Here is an 18714-nt window from a genome sequence, read left to right on the forward strand (position 1 = left end):
TATTTGGCTGCTCCAAAGTCTTAGTTGTAGCATTTGTGATCTAGTTCCCTGACCAGGGATCCAACCTGGTCCCCTGCATTGGAAGCTGAGTCTTAGCCTCTGGACCACCAGGGAAGTCCCTTGAGCCGGCATTTTTAAAACTAGATTTTTTTAACATGAAAATACAGATTTCCAGCCTTAAAATCTTAACTTTTTTTAAACTTCCATTTTTTTAAAAAAATTGACATGTAATCGACATAACACTATTCGTTTTAGGTGTACAGCATAATGCTTTATTATGTACATACTGCAGAATGATCCAGTTAACAACATCATCTTTATACATATTTATAGTTTTTTTTTTCCCTTCTGATGAGAACTATTAAGATCTACTCTCCTAACAACTTTCAAACACACAATAATGGTATCACTAACTAGAGTCACTGTGTGGCACATCCAGCCTTTGTGTTTTTTGGCTGCAGTATACAGCACATAGGATCTTAGTTCCCTGACCAGGGGTCCCAGCCCCCTGCAGTGGAAGCACAGAGTCCTAACTGCTGGACCACCAGGAAGGTCCCCAACGAGCCTTTTTTAGTAATAGCTTCAGTGGTGCTTGGATCACGTTCCCGAGTGGCAGCAGTGACCTGGTGCCTTCAGACAGAGCATGCGTAGTGCCCTGCCGCGGTCCCCGCCACTCCTTGTGCTTTGCCTCTGCCCACTGCACTCATTTGCATTTATTAGTATTGACATCTGGGTTTGGGACTTCTGCTCTAACCTATGTTTCCCACCACCTTCTTCTAGGTTTCTACTTATTCTCCCCTAATCCTTCAGACCCCGTAAGTAATCAACACGTTTGTCTGTGTCTTCCTGTATGTGGGGCCTTTTCACTTCAGGCCCGGTGGCTGGACTGACCTCCCCGCCACCAGCCGTAGTAGGAAGGGATGCCCGGCTTGGCTTCTCATCATCGTTCATGGCACCTGAACGTTCATTTCCTTCTTCGAGCGCCAAGGGGATCCCCTGTCCTGTCGTTGAGAGGGATGTTTCCAGGATCAGATCTGGAACATGGAAACATTTTGGCAGAGGAGTGGTGGAGGAGAGCCCAGCTCATTGTGCAAAACATGTGATTCTCTGGGAGACAAGTCTCAAGGCCAGGGGTCTGCTTCTGCCAGAAGCATTGAGCTCAGGAAGGAGGAGGCCTTGGACTCGGAGTTTGCTTTTTCCTCTGCCATCCTTAAGGGATCCCGCGGGTGGAGGAAGGGGCTCTGGATGTGACCCACTGCACACAGCCTGTTCCCAGTGATGTGTGCCCTCGGCCTGGCACCCACGTGTCCTCTGGTCCTCCTGTCCCCACAGTACTTCAGCACCCTGGAGAACAGCATCGTCAGTCTGTTTGTCCTTCTGACCACCGCCAAGTAAGTTTGGGCTCTGCTTTGGCTTCTGCCTGCCCTCTGGTAGTGCCCAGGGTTGACTCCTCTTTTCAGCCAAGGGCATTCCACGTCTTGGCTCAGACAGGCGCTCAGAGCCACCATGAGGGATGAGAGTGGCCTGGTGAGCTGAGAGTAGGGGAGGTATGGGGGGTACGGGAGGCAGAGAGAGAAATGTCCTTAGAGAAAGCAGAGACTGGCAGACATGGGCCTTGCGGGTGACGCTCTGCAAATACAGCTTCCCAGATGTGATGATGCCCTCCTACTCCCGGAACCCCTGGTCCTGCGTCTTCTTCATCGTGTACCTCTCCATCGAGCTGTACTTTATCATGAACCTGGTGAGTGGCCTTGGCTTGTGTTCTGTGGACCAGCCCCAGCCATCGCCGTGCTGGGCATTGTGGGGATAAAGTAGGGATGGCCATCCACCTCCGAGGGCAGAACGTAGGGGAAGGAAGTCCTAGACCCTAGTCAGGTGTGGCGTGACTAGGAATTCCCTGTCAGGACTTGAGTTCAGCCAGTTACCAGCAGTAACTAGCCTCTCTGGGTTAGTGCTGCTGCTGCTGACGATGCTAGAGCTTGTCATTCGTTCATTTACTTTTTCATTTATTTGACTGCATTGGATGGGTCTTCATTTCGGCATGTGGGTTCTTTAGTTGTCATGCGGGATCTAGTTTCCTGACCAAGGGATCGAACCCGGGCCCCCCGCGTTAGGAGCACAGAGTCTTAACCACTGGACCACCACAGAAGTCCCAGAGCTAGAGTTTAAACCAAAACTACCCTGGAACCTTCTCCTCCTCACGGCAAACATATAATAACTGGAAAAGCTGACACTTAGGAAGCCTTAGTCAGGTACTCTGCCAAGTGCTTTATGGATAGGGGTTAAATAATTTAACACTCAAACCCTAGATGTCTTCTTATGATTCTCAATTTATAGTTGAGGAAACTGAGGATCAGACTGATTGGGTGAGTCACCCTTGCCTGCACAGCCCGGGTGGCCAGGTGAGCTGGTCTGGTTCCAGAGCCCTGCTGTTAACCACCCCATCCCACTGCACGCACATGCCAGTAATGTCCTGTGTATTTTTACCCCGTTTATTATGAACCACTGGGAAACCCAATACAGAACACGTTCCTTTAAGGACAATGTGCAGTCCCCATGCACACTGGGAACTTCGGAGGTGTTTCTGGAGGCTTGACTGGCCACCAGGAGTGTTCCTGCCATCAGCAGGTCACCTTCTCCCAGACCAGGCCATCAGGCTGGTGCTGAGACCATGTGAATGCCAGAATTATAAGGAAGAGGACTTACCAAGTCTTGCATTTATTTTTATACTTCTGATGAGCATCCCCACACCAGTCACCACAGTCAGGCCCGTATAGAAATGGAAAACACTTTCTCTGGGGGTAGACTTGTGTTGCTGCTGCTAAGTCATGTCAGTCGTGTCCACCTCTGTGCGACCCCATAGATGTCAGCCCACCAGGCTCTCGTCCCTGACTTAAAATGTGATGTCTTAAGCAGGAAAATATTTTCTTTTTTTAATTTCTCAAGACCCAAAATAAGTATGTTGGATATCTGTTTGTACATCTTAGAGTTCTTTTGTACCATTGTTAGTTTAGAATCCTAAAAATAGCATTATGTGTAATTATTTGCTTTAACAGGTATTTTGAACTGTGAAAATACAGGGTATGAGTCAGCCATTGGGGGCCCAAATCTGGCCTACCACCTGTTTTTCTCAATAAAGTTTTATTGGCACATGGCCACACCCATTCATTTGCATATAGCCTATGACTGCTTTCATGCCGCACCTGCAAGGTTGAGTGATTTCTACAGAGACCGTCTTGCCTGCAGAGCCTAACATATTTGCTCTCTGGCCCTTTACAGAAAAAGGCTGCTAACTCCCTTGATCTAAAGGGAAATGTAGGGGGCCAGTTTGAAGGGATGGAAAGGCAAAGAGAGTTCCCCTCAAAATATTTTTGAAAGAAAGTGTTCTCAAAAAGGCTTCTTTCAAATTCTGCTCCCACCCTCCCATCACCCTCTGATAATGCAGGCTGTGTTGTCCACATGCTGACTTTGGAACTGGGCAATTCCAGAACCTTGTGCCCTTGGGTGCAGGCCGCCTCTCACCCCTCATTTCTAGGGCCCCACAGACTGAGCAGGAGAAGGGACATGGGGACAGGGGAGGAAGGGACAGTGATGTCCCTCCCTGCTCTGAGGTTGGGAGGGCACAGGATGGACACACAGCCTCCCCGGCCATCACACAGAGCTAAACGGGGCAAAAGCCCCAGCGTGTTCCCCTCACAGCTTCTCTCCCCTTATAAAAACTGCCCAGGCAGGGATGAGCTACAGGCAGAGAAGAAAAACCGGGGCAAAATGTAATAGTGTTTTCATGAATCTGTAGAGGGGAAATTTACAAGCGGCAATGAATGACCTTCCTCTCCTAAGACTTGGAGATGAACTTCCTACACCATGTGGCCAGGGGAGAGGCTCTTCTCAACCCGCCTTTCTGGGCTGGCTGGAGGAGCGCCCTCTGGAGGCTGGGGAACTGTTCCCTAGCTCCCTGAGGCCCAGTCGGCATGGGTACCAGGTCTCTGCTCTTCGCTCTCAGCTCCTGGCCGTGGTATTTGACACCTTCAATGACATTGAGAAACGCAAGTTCAAGTCTTTGCTGCTACACAAGCGAACCGCCATCCAGCACGCCTACCGCCTGCTCGTTAGCCAGCGGGTAGGGGGGGCCAGGGGCTTAGCCAGGGAGGGGGGTTGGTCCTTGTTCTCCTGCCCTTCCAACCCCTACCTCCACCCCACCTCCCAATATCTCCTAAGCATAGAAGGGCCAGCAGCTTCAGAAACCAGGGGTCCTACCCTTGGGAGAACAGAGAGAACAGGGTGCCCTGGGATCCCACATGATGCGGGACATCGGACATGGGTCCCCTAAAGGGAAGGGGCAGCTGGACTCTGCGTTTTCCCGTGTTCCACGTGGCCATCTTCCCTCTCTCCCCAGAGGCCCGCCGGCATCTCCTACAGGCACTTTGAAGGCCTGATGCGCTTCTACAAGCCCCGGATGAGTGCAGGGGAGCGCTATCTCACGTTCAAGGCCCTGAATCAGAGCAACACACCACTGCTCAGGTGAGAGGGATCCCAAGTGGGTGCAGTATAGCCGAAGGAGGCGTTGACAAGAGGCCTTGAGGTGACTGGGTGGGCAAAGAGGCTCTTAGAGACTTAGTTTTCTTTGCAGAGCTTTTTATGCACCTAGACCCTATTGCTCAGGATTCTTTTTACAAATGACAGAGTCCAACCCACGTCCAGTTTAAATTCACAACAAGAAAGGAAAGTATTGGCTTGTGGAATGGACTGGCCCATCTGCTCACCCTCGAGCCATGAGCAAGCTGGGGTAGTTGCATGTGAACAGAGCCACAGAGCAACGTGAACAACACAAACACACAGCCCTGGCACAGCCTCAGAACGGGCCCCGAGCTGTCCATGGTCAGTCTTGGTCTGACTGCTGATGACCAAAACCCTTTTCTTTTCGAGTTGAGAAGCAGCAGGCCTGCTGTAGAGACGAGGGCGAGAGAGCTCGGTCTGGGCTGACCTCTCAGCCCCCGTCGTTCTAGTTAGTCCCCTACTAAAGGATGCTCCATCCTGGTCTGTCTGACAGTGGTGGTCATTCGGGGGCTGGCTCTCTGGGGGACACAAGCCAGTGGTAGTCAGTGTAGACTGAGTGGATGAAGTATCAATAGTCTGGGGGAAGGAGGAGATGAAAAGCCAGGAGGTACCCGTCCCCTGGGCCCCAACGCGCTGGGGCTCCCAGATGTCACCCTCTCCACCTCTCAAAGGTGACCATAGGCAGGCGGGTATGAGAACCACTGAAGCTCTGTGGGAACGTGCCCTGATTTTTTTTCTTTTGCCCTTGTTGCTTATGACAGCCTGAAGGACTTTCATGATATTTATGAAGTTGCCGCCTTAAAGTGGAAGGTGGGTGCTTTCCGGGGAGGGACTAGGCCGACGGTTCCAGGGGAGGGGGGTGAGGCCAGTCCAGCTCTCGGCTGGGTGCCGTGCACTGTAGAGAGAACAGGTGGCCACCTGCCCATCCCCCTGCAATGTGCCGTCCTAGTTCAGAGCCCTGCGTCTCAGACCCCATTAGTCGCCGTGTGGCGTCCGGCAGGTTATGGAACCTTTCCAAGGCTTGTCTCGCCTGGGAAGTGGGGCCGTGAGAGTCCTACCCCGCTGCGTTAGTTTCAGGCTCATATAAAATAATGCCAGTGCACAGCACAGTGAAAAGGCCAGCAGGCCTCGGCTGTCCTGTAGATCCCTGAGTATCTTCATGGTTTCCCCAGTTAGTCAGAGAGCAGGAAAGGAAAGCAGCACCCTGGCCCCCAGGGCTGGGTTCCAGTCCCTGGTCCTAACTCTCTCCCCCCACGGCCCTGTTCCTTGATCAGGCAAAGAAAAATCGAGAACACTGGTTTGATGAGCTTCCCAGAACAGCATTCCTCATCTTCAAAGGTAAGGCTGACCTGAACATTGCGTCCTGACTGCTGGGGACGAATGGAGGTTTCCAGAGTCCACTGATGAGCGTTTAAAGAACATGACCAGAGTGGCTGGGTGTGTGTGTACACGCGCACATGCGTATGAACTGTCTGTGTAAAAGAGAGTGTGATGACCCCAGCAGAGAATCAGTATTGGACTAGGGAGGGAAATCAGTAACGTAAAAACCAAACAGAAAAGAACTGTGGATTATTTTTTCAACTATTATTGAATAGTTTAATCAATATTGAACTATTATTCATTGAAGGAAATGTATACAAAGTTAGATAATTAGAAGAAAAATTAAAACTTTTAACATTTGAGTCCACTGTGTCATTTATCTAGTAGGTTTCTCTGAATTTCCTGCCAGTTTTGAAGTTCCACACAGGATATGCTTAGCTCACAGGGGTTACAGTTCAGCCGTTTTGAACAAGAGTTAAAATGGCCAGACTCCCCTGGTGGTCGAGTGGTTAAGATGCCATGCTTCCAATGCAGGGGGTTCAGGTTGTGTTCCTGGTTGGGGAAGTTCCCCATGCTGCTCAGTGTGGCCCAGAAAAAAAAAAAAAGTTAAAATGGTATATCCTATTTTGGGATTTCTCCCAAGATAGAGTAGAACTTTGAGCACAGCTGTTACTATTCCATGTTCTTTAGCGAGTTTTCCATTCCATTGGGAAGATATGTTATTCAAGTGGATGAGTAAACAGTGCTGGGTCTAGGCCAGGAGCAAACTTGAAGTTTCAGGAGCGGCCAGCAAAACCTTGTTCTGTTTTGTCACAGCTCCAGGTTGCCCAGGCTCTTCCCAGAGCAGTTGTTGCCAATGCATTGTTGTCTGGGCGCATAAGAATGGGTGTTCCTCTGAGAGCAGGCCCTTCCTTTTTTGTCCCCTGGACATAAACACCCCATTTGCTTACATGCATGGCATATGTGGTTGGTGATTATGTACTTATACGTGAAAATTTCACTGTTACCATTTCTTCTCTTCAAACAGGAATTAATATCCTTGTGAAGTCCAAGGCCTTCCAGTATTTCATGTGTAAGTATGAAGTGCCACAGCTCTAGGTCTCTCTCCTGAGTCTTACTGCTCCAGAAGGTGGAGGGGCAAGGGATAAGTCATGCCATTGGCGTTTTATCAGAGAAAATTCCAAGCACGTGTGAAAGTGGAGGGACTGTCATGAGCATCCACGCACCCATCCCCCAGCTTCAACAATGATCGTCTCCTGGCCAGTCTTTCTTGTCCATCTAATCCCCTCAGTCCAGTTTATCGCCCCTTCTCCAGACCTGGGGTTTTGGGAATCAAATTCCAGAACCACAGATTGTGGTTGGTTGACGTGTCACTTTGACCTGTTTTAATCTGTAGGTTTCTCCCCCATCCATTTTTTCCCTCTTGCAGTATTTAGTTGAAGAAACAGGATTGTTTGTCCTTCAGCCTTGTTTTTGTGCATTCCTCTGTTGCTTATCTATCAGATCTAGGCCCTTAAATCTATTTCTCACTTCCACTGTATAATCATAAGGGATTTGATTTAGGTCATACCTGAATGGTCTAGCGGTTTTCCCTACTTTCTTCAATTTAAGTCTGAATTTGGTAATAAGGAGTTCATGATCTGAGCCACAGTCAGCTCCTGGTCTTATTTTTGTTGACTGTATAGAGCTTCTCCATCTTTGGCTGCATAGAATATAATCAATCTGATTTCGGTGTTGACCATCCGGTGATGTCCATGTGTAGAGGCTTCTCTTGTGTTGTTGGAAGAGGGTGTTTGCTATGACCAGTGCATTTTCTTGGCAAAACTCTATTAGTCTTTGCCCTGCTTCATTCCGCATTCCAAGGCCAAATCTGCCTGTTACTCCAGGTGTTTCTTGACTTCCTACTTTTGCATTCCAGTCCCCTATAATGAAAAGGACATCTTTTTTGGGTGTTAGTTCTAAAAGGTCTTGTAGGTCTTCATAGAACCGTTCAGCTTCAGCTTCTTCAGCGTTACTGGTTGGGGCATAGACTTGGATAACTGTGATATTGAATGGTTTGCCTTGGAGACGAACAGTGATCATTCTGTCGTTTTTGAGATTGCATCCAAGTACTGCATTTCGGACTCTTTTGTTGACCATGATGGCTACTCCATTTCTTCTGAGGGATTCCTGCCCACAGTAGTAGATATAATGGTCATCTGAGTTAAACATCCGCTGGCTCATGGAAAAAGCAAGAGAGTTCCAGAAAAACATCTATTTCTGCTTTATTGACTATGCCAAAGCCTTTAACTGTGTGGATCACAATAAACTGTGGAAAATTCTGAAACAGATGGGAATCCCAGACCACTTAACCTGCCTCTTGAGAAATCTGTATGCAGGTCAGGAAGCAACAGTTAGAACTGGACATGGAACGACAGACTGGTTCCAAATAGGAAAAGGAGTACGTCAAGGCTGTATATTGTCACCCTGCTTATTTAACTTCTATGCAGAGTACATCATGAGAAACGCTGGACTGGAAGAAACACAAGCTGGAATCAAGATTGCTGGGAGAAATATCAATAACCTCAGATATGCAGATGACACCACCCTTATGGCAGAAAGTGAAGAGGAACTAAAAAGCCTCTTGATGAAAGTGAAAGAGGAGAGTGAAAAAGTTGGCTTAAAGCTCAACATTCAGAAAACGAAGATCATGGCGTCTGGTCCCATCACTTCATGGGAAATAGATGGGGAAACAGTAGAAACAGTGTCAGACTTTATTTTTGGGGGCTCCAAAATCACTGCAGATGGTGACTGCAACCATGAAATTAAAAGATGCTTACTCCTTGGAAGAAAAGTTATGACCAACCTAGATAGTAAATTGAAAAGCAGAGACATTACTTTGCCGACTAAGGTCCGTCTAGTCAAGGCTAGGGTTTTTCCTGTGGTCATGTATGGATGTGAGAGTTGGACTGTGAAGAAGGCTGAGCGCCGAAAAATTGATGCTTTTGAACTGTGGTGTTGGAGAAGACTTGAAAGTCCCTTGGACTGCAAGGAGATCCAACCAGTCCATTCTGAAGGAGATCAACCCTGGGATTTCTTTGGAAGGAATGATGCTGAAGCTGAAACTCCAGTACTTTGGCCACCTCATGTGAAGAGTTGACTCATTGGAAAAGACTCTGATGCTGGGAGGGATTGGGGGCAGGAGGAGAAGCGGATGACAGAGGATGAGATGGCTGGATGGCATCATGGACTCGATGGACGTGAGTCTGAGTGAACTCCGGGAGATGGTGATGGACAGGGAGGCCTGGCGTGCTGCGATTCATGGGGTTGCAAAGAGTCGGACACGACTGAGCGACTGAACTGAGCTGAACTGTTGCTTATGCCCTGTAGTTTGGTAGTTAGAGCTAGAGCTGTGTTGTCTCACATGGCAGCCATTAGCCACACATGGCTATTTGAATTTAAGCCAACTAAAATTATAAATTCAGTTCCCATCACAGTAGCCGATGTTTGAGCACTCAGTAACCACATCTGGCTAATGATGACCAATGGGACTGCACAGATGCAGACCGTTCTACTCATCCAGAGCTTTGGTGGGGTTCACCTTTCTCAGGAGCTCTGGTTCCATGTAATGGGAAATGGTGTTTAGAGATCACAGTCAGAGATGCTAACAGTACATGTTGCTTGGAGTTGGTTATTGTTTCCAGGACTTTCCATGGGCAGAGGTAGGATTTTGGTTTTTTCTTTTTTCTTGTAAAGAAACTAGCTTGTGAATTTTTCTTGATATTCTTAATTGAAATTTCGGACTATTGGGTTTTTACCTAACTCCATCATTCTTTCATATCTAAATTCCCAGGCTTAAAATTCTAGTTCCCAGCAATACTGACACAACCACTCACTTGCTGTATCTCACAGTCCACACTGTGTCTCCACACACAGTCCACACACAGTCTTCAAAGAACAACACCAGCACAACCTTAACCATTAAAATTGTTAGAAACACCACTGTAGGGATATACATTTAGATGACTATGTCTTAAGGTCACCCGGAATAGTTTTTCTCCATGTGGGTATGTCACCATCTAGATGCATATTTAGATTTATTTCATTTTTTTTATTTAAAAAAAAATTTGTTTTTTAATGTTTCCAATGTTGTGTTGGTTTCTGCCTTACAATAACACGAATCAGCCATAATTATACATATATCCCCTCCCACTTGAACTTCCCTCTCCTCCCATACCACCCCTTTAGGTCAGCATAGAGCACCAGACTGGGCTCTCTGTGTTAACAGCAGCTTCTCACCAGGGTCCGCTTTACACGATAACGTGTCTGTGCTGTTGTTTTCTCCATTGGTCCCTCCCCCACTGTGTGCACAAGTCCATTCTCTACATGTGCATCTCCATTCCTTCCCGCAGATAGGTTCATCACTGCCGTTTATTTCATTAAAAAAAAAAAAAATGTTTAGGGGACTTCCCTGGCGGCCCAGGAGCTAAGACTCTGTGCTCCCACTGCAGGGGCGCGGGTTTGATCCATGGTTGGGGGAGCTGGGATCCCACATGCCGTGTGGCACGGCCAAAATAAAATGGAATGATGGAGCATTTAAACATTATTTTAGAGATTGCTTTTTACATTTAATTTTGCTTTATAATTATGTGTGTATATATATATATATGTGATTACAAGTCAGATCTACCAGACAAAATATACTCAAGGAAGTCTCACTTAATCCTGTCACCTCCCCCAGTGGGTAACTTTTATGATGCTTTATCCTTCCATTTGTAAAACTGTAAGTAGATGCATATATGCACATTTTCCTGTCTTACATAAACTAGCACAGTTTATAGACTTTTTCCAACTTTGCTTTTTTTCAGTTAACAATATGTCCTAGAGACCACACCACATTAATACATAGAAATGTTAATTTTTTTAAATATTTAACTGTTTAATTCCTGATGATAGTTTTTTTCTTTCTTTTCTATGGGTATTATACATTTACTTCATGAGTGGTTTTTTTTTTTAACTTCTGTTTTATTTTTTTAAATTGTGAAAGTGTGATAACACATTTACAGGAGACTTGGAAAATACACAACAAAGTTACGTATGGTTCCATTATATATTACAACTGTAGATTACATTATATATTATATATTACAATTAAGTAGATACATATATATATCAAATACATATTATATATTACAATTAAGTAGATACATATATATCAAATACATATTATATATTACATATAAATAGATACATATATATATCAAATACATATTATATATTACAATTAAGTAGATACATATATATCAAATATATATTATATATTATAATTAAGTAGATACAGTAAGATTTTTAGTTGGAGTTTCAATATCAAACTGTTCAAAAATTTAGTGATATAGATAGAGAAGTAGAAGGATATAGTAGACCTGGAAAGCCCTATGAACCAGTTCAACATAATTAAGATTTATGGTTGACAGTATACCATTTCATGGATGTACCATGGTTTACTCATCCAGCCTCCTATCCATCATTTAGGCTGTTTTTCCAGTTTCTCTGCAACCACAAATAGCTCTTCTAAATAGCTTGCAGCATATGTCATTCTGTTTTTGCCAGTGTCTCATTGGGGTGGGTCCCATAAGCAGGATTGCTAGACGAAAGGCCAAGTGCATGTGCAAGTTTACTAATTAGTTCCTGGAGTCATTGAACAAGCAGATGTCTCTAGGGAGAAACAGATGTTGTCAGTACTCAAACCCAATGTATGTGGTCCATCTTATACATCAGCTTGGAATAAGCTGCAGGTTTTATGGAAACAGGTTTTTAAATTTGTATCAATTAAAATAGTCCAGTTGCTTTGCAGTGTTGTTAGCTTCTACTGTGCTGAAGCGTCTTAAGTGGCATCCCTACAGTGACCTAGAGCGTGTCTTTGGAAACCTGTAGCTGTTTTCTAAGTGAAACCACTGGTCGATGTAGCTCATGGTAAAAGCACTAAGCAGGAAGTCACCTGTTATCTGGGTGTGGGGAGCCGCCCTGCGTTCGCTCAGAGTTCCCTATAAACTAACCAGGGGCTGCAGCAGTGACCTGTGGATTTCCGCACCCACCTGTGCTCTCTCTCTCATGAGCCTGTCTGTTGCAGATTTGGTGGTGGCGGTCAACGGGGTCTGGATCCTCGTGGAGACCTTCATGCTGAAAGGTGAGCCCGGCAAGGGGACCAGCCTGTCCTGTGGGCACACCTGGCCCACCTGTTTTTTTTTTTTTAAGATCTATATTTATTTATTTGCAGCTGTGCTGGGTCTCTGTTGCTGGGTGTGGGTTTTCTCTAGCTGTGGAGAGTAGGGGCTTGTCTCCGTCCTGGTGCACAGGCTTCTCATTGCCGTGGCTTCTCTTGCTGCGAAGCACGGGCTTTAGGCACAGGGGCTTCAGTAGCTGTGGCTCCCAGGCTCTTCAAGCACAGGCTTAGTTGCTCCCTTGCATATGGGGTCTCTCCCGAGCAGGGATCGAACCCATGTCCCCGGCACTGGCAGGCAGATTCTTAACCACTGGACCAGGGAAGCCCCTCGCCCACCTCTTCAGCTGCTGCCCCTCTTCTCACAGGTGGGAACTTCGTCTCCAGGCACGTGCCATGGAGTTACCTCGTCTTCCTGACTAGTAAGTCTCTGACATGGCCTTGCTTGTGTCCTCGCCACTGGCTGGAACCTCCTGGGTTAGGGTCTCGTGGCTCTTCTCTAAAGCAGGGAAGCATCAGCAGCGGGAAGCAAAAATCGAGTCTGATTCTCCCCCGTCCCTGTTCTAACCAAGTCCCTGTGCTGGGCGTGACTCACAGGGCCATGTGGGGCCCCTTCAGCCTTCATCTGAGGCCTCGTCTCTCACTAGCACTGCCCCCCCCCCACCTTGTCCCCCAGAACACATCCTGCTCCCCAGGACCCCCTGCCCTCTCTTAGCCCTGGGCCTCTGCCTGGGTGTCTCCTCTACCAGTGCACTCATCCCCTCACCACACCCCTCTGCCTGATACCCCTCTCCCCCCATCACGTCTAAACATTAGACATGACTAGTAACACCACGTCCTAAATTGTTTTCATTCTTCTTAAAAAGTGGGACTTCGACTGCCTTGATCAGTGCCCTCTGGCATCCTATGCGGAGTTCAGAGTAGCATAGGGACTCAGCGCACACACTCGGTTCAGAGGGCCCTGGGGGTCCATTCCCGGCTGTGCCTCTCGTGTGACCCGAAGTACCCCCCCGCAGCTCCCCCTTCACTTCCTCCTTTCATCATGTTCCAGGGACTCCCACCTTCCTTCCGCCTCTCACGCAGGCCAAGATCACATCCAAGCTGGCCCCTGATTGTTTCAAATGTAACACCTCCCCCAGTGTAACATACTCATTCCCTGTCTTCCTCTAAACTCTAAGCATCCAGTGCAATGCCTGGCACGGAAGTTGTGCTCAGGAAGTATCCGTCGGATGGACAGACAATGCCTGGCAACCCCCCAGGCAGCAGGAGCGCATGCTGGTCTTGTTAGCAGGCAGCCCTGGTTGGCCAGCATCTGGGCCTGGCCCTGCTCCAGAGCCCACACTTCCACTGGGGGTGCAGGTGGGATGTGGGTGTCCGCAGGGCGTGCGACCAGACCTCAGGAGAGTCCTGAGAAAGGAGACAGGCCAGGTGTGGGGGAGGCTGCAGCAGGGCCCCCGCTCACTGCCTCCCCCTGCTCACAGTCTACGCGGTGGAGCTGTTCCTGAAAGTTGCCGGCCTGGGCCCTGTCGAGTACCTGTCCTCTGGATGGAACCTGTGAGTACAGAGCATGTGCCGCTCCTTTTTTTTTTTATTTGATTACTTATTTGACCGTGGAGGGTCTTAGATGTGCCACCCGCATCTTCAGTCTTTGCAGCATGTGGGATCTCTAGTTGCAGCATGTGAAGTCTTTAGTTGCGGCATGTGGGATCTTATTCCCGGGCCCCCTGCCTCAGGAGTGAGGAGTCCTAGCCCCTGGACCACCAAGGAAGTCCCCAGAGCATGTTTCTCAACCATGTCAGAGAGACTGATGAAAGCCACGGGCCCTCTCCCTCCTCACCCACCACCAGAAGGTCCGAGGCCAGCTTGGGTCTCTGTGCCCTGGAGGGGTTCTGCCTGTGGCTCCGGGCACCGCCAGGGTCAGGCCCTCATCTTCCTCCCTGGGACCACCCCACTAGTCCCTCCTGGATGAGGCCTCTTGGGAGTCCTTAGGCTGCCTGGCTCTTTCTGAGTCACTGAACCCCACACCCCTCCCTGACAACTAAGCTCTCTTATCCTCCATGAAAACCACAACACTCACAGAGGTGGTGGCACGCAGCCTGATGCATGGTCAGCATCGAGCTGGAGGCCCCCCTCCCTGTTCCAGAGACCCCAAGAAGTCGCTCACTGCCCACGAAAGTTAACTCACCTGCAAAGTCAGGCCTCGCTCACGTGGTCTTGGGTCATGAGCGTGAAATAGGTTAGTAAGTAGAGAGGAGCTGGGCAGAGCAGCAGGGCGTGCGCTCGCAGTTGGCAGGTGCAGGGTTTTAATATGTATCTGGGGAGGGTCCTCTGTCCTGCGTTGGGGGAGCTGGCCTCCAGGAGGGCCTCCGCTGTGGTCCTGCCCCACCCCGCAGTCCCTTCACCAAGGTCACTGGTGTATCCCGTGTCTGCCGTGAGACCTTCAGGAAGGGGTTTCTGACCCCTGAGGGATGGGCTGTTGACTGAGAGGCCCAGCGACGGCAGCCTCAAGGGCACCCGACGGTGGCAGGAAGCTGGCCAGCTGCAGGGCCTGCGGATGCCTTTGCGGTGGTTTGGTGTGTGGGCTCAGAGTCATAAACCAGAGCACCACAACCTCTGAGGGTCCATGGGGACCTTCCAAGCCCCTACTGCACCTCAGCCCTGATTTTTTGTCTCTTGTCAAGAAAAACCCTCCCTTGCTCTCAGCTTTCCCCAGGCCACCACCGTAGGAAATGGTACACGTTTGTAGAAGCCTGGGGACATTGTCCCTTACCAGCTGGGGGGTCTCCCTGCAGTGGGGGAGGCTGGGGGGGTGGGCTGAGCAGACCTCAGCTTCTCTTCCTCCTTCCCTCCCCATCCCCAGGTTCGACTTCTCCGTCACAGCCTTTGCCTTCCTGGGACTGCTGGCTCTGGCCTTCAACATGGAGCCCTTCTACTTCATAGTGGTCCTGCGTCCCCTCCAGCTGCTGAGGTGGTGGCAGGGCTGGGTCTGGTGGGTGGGCAGTGACTAGATGGAGCCTGAAGGCTCACCGGCTGGGCGTCAGAGGTGGCCCGCCCCTGCAGGAGCACCCAGGATTGGTGCCTGGGGGGTGCTGGGGGCCTTGTCCTGTGCAGCCTGCTGCCTCTGACAGTGGAAGAGAACCATAGCTCAGGGCTCCAGTGAACTTGGCCTGTGCTGGTATCAGCTGCAGCCACAGAAACCCATGTGCTCAGTCACAGACCAGGGAGCCACCGCCCCCTGAGGGTCCAAAGAGACCCTTTGAGACCCTACCGCGCCCCAGTCATGATTTTCTGGCACAGTCTCTCTTGTCATGAAAAACCATCACTTGGTCTCACCTTTCCCCCCAGGCACCAGTGTAGGAATCCAGCACAGATCTGTAGAAATCTATAGACGTTGTCCTTTGCCAGTTAAGAGGTCTCCTTGTGTCCTCTGAAGCCTCGTTTTCCTCTAAAATATCCAGCTGCAAGCCCATTCACAGCCATCGCCCCCTCCCATCCTTCCCGGGAGGGAGGCATGGAGGTGAGGGACGGGGTGACCCTGTCTTATCTGGAGGAGCCTCCTTGGGCAGGGCCTTCTCCCCTCTTCCCGGGGTCATTACAGTGTCTCGGCCAAGGCCTCGCCCTGCGCTGAGCCTCGAGCTTCATTTGTAAGCGGAGGCAAATAACCACTGCAGCTGTGCCATCAGAGTCTTGCCCTGAACCCTTTCAGGGAGGGGCCCGTCCCGTCCTGCCCCCAACGTCCTGGCACTGCCACCGCCCTTCCCAGGGTGCCAGTCACCTAAGCCAAGTGCCCAGCTGGTGACTCTGGGGGAGAGGAGGCACTCAGGGGACAGAGAGGCCCCGGGCCTGCCCTGACCCCACCCCCCCGGTGCAGTGTATTGGCCAGGCTGTGGCCACGCCCGGTGTCTGCAAGTGACCCGGCTGGCCTCCCTCTTCCCTCACTCAGGTTGTTTAAGCTGAAGAAACGTTACCGCAACGTGCTGGACACCATGTTTGAGCTGCTGCCCCGGATGGCCAGGTAGCACCCTGACTCTGGGCCCCCAGGGCCAGGCGCCACGAGGCTTGTGCCCTCTCGGGGCGGGCAGCTGGGTGGGTGGTCGTGGGGGGCGGGGAAGGGGCGAGGAGGAGTCCCGGAAAGGACGGACATCGAGGGTCTTCAGGGAGCCCGAGGTCTTGACCACCACCGGTCTCCCTGGCCCCACTGTCTTCACTGAGCCGTCAGTCAGGGAGGGCGGGGATCTGTCAGCTTCACTTACCACCTGTGTCTGCCCTCACAGGTAAGGGGTGACTTGCTGGTCGAGGGGCGTCTGGTGCGAGTCCTCACCCGGGCCGTTCTTCCACCCCCCGACCCGAATCCGAGGCCCGCCCCCTGCAGGCGCTCTCCAGCTGGCGCACCTGGCTAGGGGCGCACATCTCCCTTCTGTCAGCTCGGGGGTCTGCGGTGCCAGGGCCGCCGGGCAAGCTGGGCTCTCCCGCCGGGCCCTCGATCACGCTCTGCCCCTCCTCCCCAGCCTGGGCCTCACCCTGCTCATCTTCTACTATTCCTTCGCCATCGTGGGCATGGAATTCTTCTGTGGAATCCTCTACGCCAACTGCTGCAAGTGAGTTTGCAGCCGGGGCCCCCCGGGGGCAGCCTGCGTTCCTGGAGGGCCCCGGACGGGACTGGCACAGCCGCCTTTCCCCAGGGACCCGACCCCCGAAGCCACCACGCCCGTTATAGCCCTGGGATCGCTGTGCCGAGCTTCCAGGGCTTGTCAGCACAGTGCAGCAGCTAGGAGAGGGGCCTCTCTGAAGCGAGGACATTGAGCCACTCACCCTGTCCCCCAGGCTGGCTCTGGGAGCCTCTCTCCCAAAGGCCTCTGTCAGCTTTCCCTTCACGCTGAACACTGGAGGCTGCTCCACTGCTGGAGTGTGGGCCAGGGGCCCGTGGCTTCCACCTACTTGTCCCCGGGTTGGCCGGGGCCACGGGCAGACAGGTCAGCTAAGGGTGGACTGACAGGATGAGACAGACACACGTGGGAAGGACAGAGAGCGGGGAACACAACCTCCTGTGATCCCTTCCTTCCTCCCAGGCCCCCATGACGCATCCAGTATTCTCTTTAGAATCCATCCTTGTAGCTTCAGGCACTAATGGATAAAGGTCCCAGAGCCACCGGCAGCATGTTGGGCTCAGAACCAGAGCCCATAGTGGTGGGTCACAGATCTTAGGGCACACCAGAACCCCCAGGGCAGCTGCTTTAAAGTTTAAACTCTAGACCCCACCCTGTCAGGTGCTGCCCTCTGAACAAACTCCTCGGGGGCCCAAGGACCAAACGTGTCAAACCATCAGCGTGATTTACAGCAGACGAGTCATAAAAAGGCTGGGAGGGAAGTAGCAAGTAAGCTCTCAGAACAGGGGTGACTGATTACAACAGAAGAGAATATACAGTGCTCGGCCAGGTGCTGGGGGAGCCCCGTGAGGAGTGGGCCTCTCTCCAGGCTCTGCTGGCACCCGGCCTCCAGAGCACCCTGCAGACTGGCGGGGTGGGGGAGCTGCCTAGAGGAGGCACTGTCTTTCTCTCCCCTCCTCCAGCTGCTGAGAGGGAGAAGGTCTTAGCAGCAGAGAAATGCCAAGTGGAGGAGGATGTGGGGGGCGAGTCCGGGGGTTCCCACCAGCACCCTGGGGACTCCCCTTGAGACAGGAAGACGGGCAAGAGAGCTGAGGGTTGGCAGGGGCGGTGCTGGGCAGGAAACCAGGCTGGTCCAGGCCAGATGCTCCTCGGTCAGACCTTGGTTTGTTTAAATTTTCTGTCCTCTGTCAAGGTGACCAATTGTCTTGTAACCTTCCCCCCACCCCTCTGTCTCCCCGGCCAGTACAAGCACAGTGGCAGATGCCTACCGCTGGCTGAACCACACCGTGGGCAACAGGACCATCGTGGAGGAGGGCTACTACTATCTCAATAATTTTGACAACATCCTGAACAGCTTTGGTGAGTGCAGGAAGCCCAGGTGGGCCGTGGTACCCACAGGTCCCAGGTGTCGGGGAGTGCAGCTGGCTGAGGCCTCCCCCTCCCCAGGGCGTTTGCCACACTTGCTCGAGTCCTCTTTGGCCCCCATGGAGCCTCTGGTTTGCCCAGCTTGGGGTGCAGCCCAGGCCAGACCCCAGGGCCCACTCGGGCGCCAGGTTTTCCTGCATCTGCTGTCCCTTTCCCAGCATCGGGGAGCAGCAGAGCTTCACGCTTGGCTGGGACGGGTACAGCCTGATGCTGGGGAGCCACCCCCCTTGTCACAACCCCAGTGTCACAGGGGGGCCCAGCCACAGTGCCCTGTGCACCCAGGCCAGGCCCACACAGCTCTGCTCCTGGCGTCCACGGAGAAGCTGGAAGGGCAGTGGGCCACGGATGGTAGGGGCCTTGCCAGACGCAGCTTTCTCAGAGCACCCCCTCATGACATCCCTAGACCGAGGAAGGTCTGGGGGGCTCTTCCTCAGGATCCCCACCCCAGCATCTCGAGCTTCTGAGGCAAAAGACGCATGCTTTGGGGGCCAGGCCGAGACGGGACCACTTCCTATGGGGCAGGAGCTCTGGAAGGGTCTTGGCCGCTCTCTCTGGAGCTCACAGCCCAGGCTGTCAGACAGGTGCCTGGTACCCAGGATAGGTGGA

The 18714-nt window shown here is 51.3% G+C and overlaps 1 protein-coding gene across 1 annotated transcript in view; it reads left to right on the forward strand.

Annotated features, from left to right (window-relative positions):
- Positions 1–18714, forward strand: part of TPCN1 (two pore segment channel 1) — a 60456-nt gene that overhangs the window by 36055 nt on the left and 5687 nt on the right. Inside the window, exons 7-21 of the mRNA XM_068989566.1 lie at positions 781–815; positions 1333–1391; positions 1642–1741; positions 4004–4120; positions 4397–4521; positions 5319–5367; positions 5832–5895; positions 6905–6949; positions 11987–12043; positions 12445–12498; positions 13558–13630; positions 14937–15044; positions 16020–16091; positions 16585–16674; positions 17927–18042. Of these exons, the coding sequence (XP_068845667.1) occupies positions 781–815; positions 1333–1391; positions 1642–1741; positions 4004–4120; positions 4397–4521; positions 5319–5367; positions 5832–5895; positions 6905–6949; positions 11987–12043; positions 12445–12498; positions 13558–13630; positions 14937–15044; positions 16020–16091; positions 16585–16674; positions 17927–18042 (1164 nt within the window). The remainder of the gene's footprint in view (positions 1–780; positions 816–1332; positions 1392–1641; positions 1742–4003; positions 4121–4396; positions 4522–5318; positions 5368–5831; positions 5896–6904; positions 6950–11986; positions 12044–12444; positions 12499–13557; positions 13631–14936; positions 15045–16019; positions 16092–16584; positions 16675–17926; positions 18043–18714) is intronic.

This window comes from Capricornis sumatraensis, chromosome 17 (genome assembly GCF_032405125.1).
Source record: "Capricornis sumatraensis isolate serow.1 chromosome 17, serow.2, whole genome shotgun sequence".
NCBI classification, from domain to species: domain Eukaryota; kingdom Metazoa; phylum Chordata; class Mammalia; order Artiodactyla; family Bovidae; genus Capricornis; species Capricornis sumatraensis.